General features: G+C 36.3%; 1 protein-coding gene across 2 annotated transcripts in view; it reads right to left on the reverse strand.

Annotated features, from left to right (window-relative positions):
* The window catches only part of CLEC2B (C-type lectin domain family 2 member B), a 31,175-nt gene extending 25,379 nt beyond the window's left edge, over positions 1–5,796 (reverse strand). For both annotated transcript variants that reach the window (XM_053661419.1, XM_037167829.2), the window contains exon 1: positions 5,583–5,796. In XM_053661419.1, the coding sequence (XP_053517394.1) occupies positions 5,583–5,664 (82 nt within the window). In that variant the 5' untranslated portion in view covers positions 5,665–5,796. The remainder of the gene's footprint in view (positions 1–5,582) is intronic.
* Positions 5,797–6,000: the final 204 nt, after the last annotated feature.

Here is a 6,000-nt window from a genome sequence, read left to right on the forward strand (position 1 = left end):
TAGGCTCTTTTGGAATATATTCTGCCTGAGCACTAAAACCTAGTTTTCTATGCTCAGTACGAATAGCTTTCATTTTATAAGGCCCTTCTTGCTATTTTTATTTTAAAAAACCAACAGAAAATGTTGGTCTCCTACTATAAACTTAGTATTAACAGACAGTTACTAGATTTAATGTGGTAACTACATGGTAAGATAAATATGAGACAATGTTGATCACTACACTGTACACTTGAAACTAATATAATATGGTATGTCAACTGTACTTTAATGTTTAAAAAGATGAATTTCAAAGAAGTTGCTCAGCCCTTAAAATGTGTTCAACAAAGGAATGTAAAAAACAGATGATGTCTGAGGGCAGCTCAACAAAAAACCCATTTAGTTAATAACTAATAATGGAAGAAAAAATGGAATAATCATGGCTAAGAGAGTTACTTAAATACACTCTGAAGGCCGTTTAGGAAAGGGGGAGGCTATGCGCATCTTGTGCATTAGTTCTCAGACATTCTGTTAAGGTGTTAACCTGTTGCAAAATGCAGCTCAAGACTGACTCATAACATCTTGGAACACCAAGTGCTATATAGTAACATAAGTATTTAACTGCCATGTGCATTTGAAAAGAATGTGTATTTTAGCTTCTTTGGGATGAATATATGTATATATATATATAGCTGATAATTAGCAATATTTTCACCAATATGTCCTGTAGAGCAAGGAAAATGAAGGAAAGAATAAACAAATGGGACCTCATAAAAATAGAAAGCTTCTTTCTGCACAGCTAAAAAAAGCATCAGCAAATGAAAGGGAACCAACCATATGGGAAGATGTATTTGCTAGTGATACCTCAGACAAGTATTTGATCTCCAAAATATATAAAGAACTCACACAACTCCACACCAGGAGGACAAATAACCCAATTAAAAAGTGGGCAAAGGATCTGAACAGACGCTTCCCCAAGGAGGACATACAGAAAGCCCAGAGACATATGAAAGGAGGCCCATCATCACTAGGCATCAGAAAGATGCAAATTAAAACCACGATGAGATATCACCTCAGACTGGTCAGAGTAGGTATCATAAACACAGCAACAAACAACAAGTGCTGGAGAGGTTGTGGAGAAAAGGGAACCCTAGTGCACTGTTGGTGGGAATGCAGACTGGTGTAGCCTGGGGAAAATGTTATGAAATTTCCTCAGAAAACTAAAAATGGAACTGCCTTTTGATTCAGTAATTTCACTGTTGAGATTACACCCTAAGAATCTTGAAACAACAAATTCAAAAGAACTTATGCACCCCAATGTTCATAGCAGCAGAATTTTCAATAGCCAAGTGCTGGAAACAGCCTAAGTGCCCATCAGTAAACAAGCAGATAAAAAAACAGTGGTATATTTACTGAATGAAATACTACGTAGCAGAAAGAAAGAACTCCAATCCTTCATGACAGCATGGATAGAACAGGAGAATACTATGCTGAGTGAAATAAGCCAGGTGGTAAAAGAAAAATACCATATGATTTCACGTATAAAGTGAAACCTAATAAATGAAACAAACTAGGAAGCAAAATATAACCAGAGACATGGAAATAAAGAACAAACTGACAGTAACCAGAGGGGAGAAGGGAGGGTGTTAAGGGCAAAGAAGGAAAAGGGTGGTCAAGGAACATGTATAAAGGAGCCATGGACAAAGACAACAGGGAGGGGGTGAATTTAATGTGGGAGGTGGGGGAGAGTAGGGTGGGGAGAGTACTGGGGGGAAATGGGGACAACTGTAATTCAACAACAATAAAAAATGACTTGACCTCTTTCTTGTGATTTTTGTCTCTCTGTTTGTGTATTGGAACTAGCCAATCTCTTTATTTAACCAGCAATCATTTATATGCATGAGAGAATTACGCTTTGTGATTTTTGCCTTTACAAACCTTGACCTTTTTGTTCTTTCTGGAGCAAAATTTAAGTTGCTGCCTGAATGCGTGTCTCCAGAAGTATAGCTCCTTTTCATAAGATAAGTGTTCTTTGATCTTTGTTACAAAATGAAGCTCTTCTTTGGTTAACGCAGTATAACTGAAACAGTACTACATTGATCTCTATAATAATCAGAAAAGCGAAGGATTCTAATTATGTTCCCTATGGAGAAGTTTTATTGGTTTAATTAATTTCTCTCAGTTTCTGAATCTAACCTTCTCCAAAGACAGTTAGCAGAAAAGAGCCAATGAATTTAAAGTCAAACAAAATACCCTATTATCTAGCTCATAGCTATAGAAAATAAATATGATAAGATGCCAATAAGTAGAATTAAGGACATATTAAAAAATAAAGTCCAAAATAAATCAATAGATGAATCATATCACACACTAAGTTACTACTATTACTATGGTGTTTATAATTTCAAATTATATATCTATACATTTTCTATTTAGTGTTATACATAATAGATATGATTTGTTTGATTTAATGTAATTTTAAATTCACATATTTATGACTTAGTGAAGTTGCTTGCATCTACTTGTTTATATCAAAGACAAAAAAATTCATGTTAGAAACAAAAGGCTTTGATATGAGAATGAAGTTAGCTGTTTCAGCATGTAATCCTCTCATTTATTGTCATGATATGCACCTCATCCGTCAAGAAGATATTCAGACTATACACACTAAGTGTTTGTGAGAAAGTTTGGTTTGGGTGAGCCAACTCTTTGGCAAAATTTTTATTTATATTTATTAGAGTTATAATAACTTTAACCCTCCCCCCACCCCATGGCTAAGGCTGAGTGAGCAACCTTCAGAATATAAACCACTAAGGAGACAAAGCTAATCTCCCTGGCAGGGATGCTGCTTCTGCCCCCTTTACTTCACCTTGCCTGGCCCCCAATTCTTGATTGGTTAGCCAATGATGTGTAAGATTCCTCAAGAGGGAAACGACCTAAGACAGGCATGATCATGGGGAGGCCCCAGGGAAGGACTTGGGAGACTACAGCAAAAGGGGAAGATAGACCCTCCCCCCCTCAGCTTTGACATAGCCTGAGTCCTCATTCTGTCTGCAAGAAGTCTCCTAATCTCTTGGCTGCCTGACTTAAACCTGAAACAATGACGAAGGGCGGTGCAGCCCTGTGCTGGAAAGGGCAAGTTCCCCAGGTGATCAGGCCTAAGAAAGAATACATAAAATTCTGTGAAACCTGCTTTGCTAAGAATGCTCTTGGTTAAATGATAAGGGTCTGAGCAGGAAATGAGTTTGTTTCCCAAAGTTTTGTAGCCCTTTAGCTAATAGACCCTGACTCAGAATAGGCCCTCATAGTTCTTTGTATGTTATCTATTATTTGATCCTCACTGCCTGACAATGATTAATGAACTTTACCTGTATTCCTGTGCTAATTGAACCCAATAAAAGCCTGTCCGGGCAAGGGTTGGTGCGCCCTGCCCTTGAGAAAGTAGCCATGCCGTCCCTTTTCCTCCACAGGACTCAGTAGTCGGTGTGAAGTTGTCTCATATCTCATCCATAAAGCCTGGAACACTCCAGGCTGGTGCATGCGTCAACAAATAGAAGAAGATAAAAAACTATTAACAGTAAAATGACAACAAACTCACAACCATCAACAATTGAACCTAAAAAAACAAAAGCAAAAGCTAAGCAAACTAGAACAGGAACAGAATCATAGGAATGGAGATCGCATGGAGGGTTATCGGTGGGGAGGTAGAGTGGGAGAATGGGGAGAAAACATTCAGGGAATAAGAAGCATCACTGGAAGACACAAAATAGGGGGAGGTTAAGAATAGTATAGGAAATGTAGAAACCAAAGAACTTATATGTGTGACCCATGGACATGAACTAAGGGGGGATGCTGATGGGTGTGGGGGTACAGAAAGGAGGGGGTATGGGGAGAAAAAAGGGATGACTATAATAGCATAATCAACAAAATGTGCTTTAAAATTTTTTTAAATGTAATATTTTTTAAAGAAAAATAGGAGGAAAAAATACTCCAGAAAGCAAACTTGAACACATGGAAATATGTGATATAAATGACAGATAATTCAAGATTGCAGTCCTGAAAACACACAGTGAGATGTAGGAGAGAATACAGAGAGGCAATTTAATGCACTCAGAAATCAAATTTATAAACAAAATGAGCACTTTACCAAGGAGATTGAAACTTTAAAAAAGAACCAAATAGACATTTTGGAGATGAAGCATTCAGTAAAAGAGATCAGAAATGCACTGGCAAGCACAGGAAATAGAGGCAACCAGGCAGAGGAAATAATCAGTGATATGAAAGATAGAAATCTAGAAATAATGCAGAGGAAAGAAGAGACTTGGTAAGCATAAAAAACAAAAGAGCTCCATGAGAACTACTTGACTGCCTCAGAGAAAAACAATATAAGAATAATAAGCATATCAGAAGAAAAGAAGGAGAAGGGAATAGAGACCCTATTCAAACAAATAGTTGATGAGAACTTATCAAACCTATGGAAAGAGGTTGATCCTCAAATCCAAGGAGAAAACAGAACACTAGTTACCTCAATTCAAAGAGGCCTTCTCCAAAGCACACTGTTTTAAAACTGTCAGAGATTAATGACAAAGAAAGAGTTCTCAGTGTTGATTGATATGTAAGGTCAAACTTAACACAGATTTTATGTGTGGCTAGAAAGCATTCTTAAAATTTTGGTTCAGATATTTTCATGTTACCACAAAAATATTTAATCACATTGTTTTCAATTCTCTTTGATTTAACCTTAGAAAGAATTATTAAATTGTATAAAAGGACTAAAGTATGTATGTGTTCTAATATGACCTGCAACAATAATTTCTGACTTGAATGTACTGGCAGGTTCAAATAAAATAAAGTGGCAAGGGTTTAAGACTTACAACAGTCCCCAAATCGTGGATTGGTGTATTCAAATCATTTTAGTTTCATTCCCTGCTTTCTTCACACTAGTTTGACTATAAATAACCTTGTCGAAATAATTTTAAAAGATTTTCCTGTTAGTTTAGAATTGGGATTGTATATATTCTGAGGTTGTAATTTAATACACCCAATAATACCACCTAGTTTTCTGAGATTTTTGGTACATTATCTTTACTCATCCTTTTTAAGGTTGTCAGGGGCATCCTCAAAAATATCAGTGTACTGGCAATTATTTAGATAAGGGCCAGGGAGAGAGACAATCTTTCTGCCATAAACTACCTCTGACATCTAGTTTATTCTCACATCTTCATAGTCCATAAACAATCTTTTAAGAAATTACAAATATTGGGCAATTTTCATATCTTGAGTGCGTTCTAGGTACTGAATGACTATGCAGATTATATTTAACATCTCCTCCAGTAATGCCGGTCTTCCTTAGCCAGTAATTCTAAGTAAAAGTGAAACTAAATCTTGAAAAGTTTTAAGTTGTGGTTAATCCTTCTCCAGTTTTAATTAAGATAAGATAAAGTGAATCTGAATTAAAAGCACAAAATACTCAATTACAAATCTTAATTTTGAAGTACTAATTTTCTTTCATGGGAAGAAAAATGAAAGAAAGAAAATTAGTACTTTATCTAAATATAAGATTTTTTTCTCCTTGAATGATGAAACTGCATGCAATGCAGCCTTACCTTGCTCTTTTGCACCAGTGTCTTGGCTGTTGATAGCGTTTTCTGGCACCCGAGGGGCATCTAAGGCGATGCTTTGTGTCATAGCTTCCAAAAACTCTCTTCAAAGTTTTCACTTTAAAGCAAAGGTGTTAGAGTTGTTTTTACAACACAGTTTCAGACTATAGTCACACTACTTCTGTAAAGAAAAATAAATGTTTAAATGCTCTTTCTCAAAATGAAAGTAATCACATGACTATGACTGAGTCATTGTTCTGCTGTGAAAAAAACCAGGAAATTAAAACAACGTAGTCGTCTTCTTTCTTAGTAAAGAAAAACTCACAGATACAAACGGCATGATGAGAACAAGAGGGATAGATAGGTAGAGAGTGGTAGGACAGGGTAAAAGGGGTTAAATGGGGATGGATGGAGACTTGACTAG

The sequence above is a fragment of the Artibeus jamaicensis genome, unplaced genomic scaffold (genome assembly GCF_021234435.1).
Source record: "Artibeus jamaicensis isolate MK-2021 breed Jamaican fruit bat unplaced genomic scaffold, CSHL_Jam_final contig_233, whole genome shotgun sequence".
In the NCBI taxonomy this organism is placed as follows: Eukaryota; Metazoa; Chordata; class Mammalia; order Chiroptera; family Phyllostomidae; genus Artibeus; species Artibeus jamaicensis.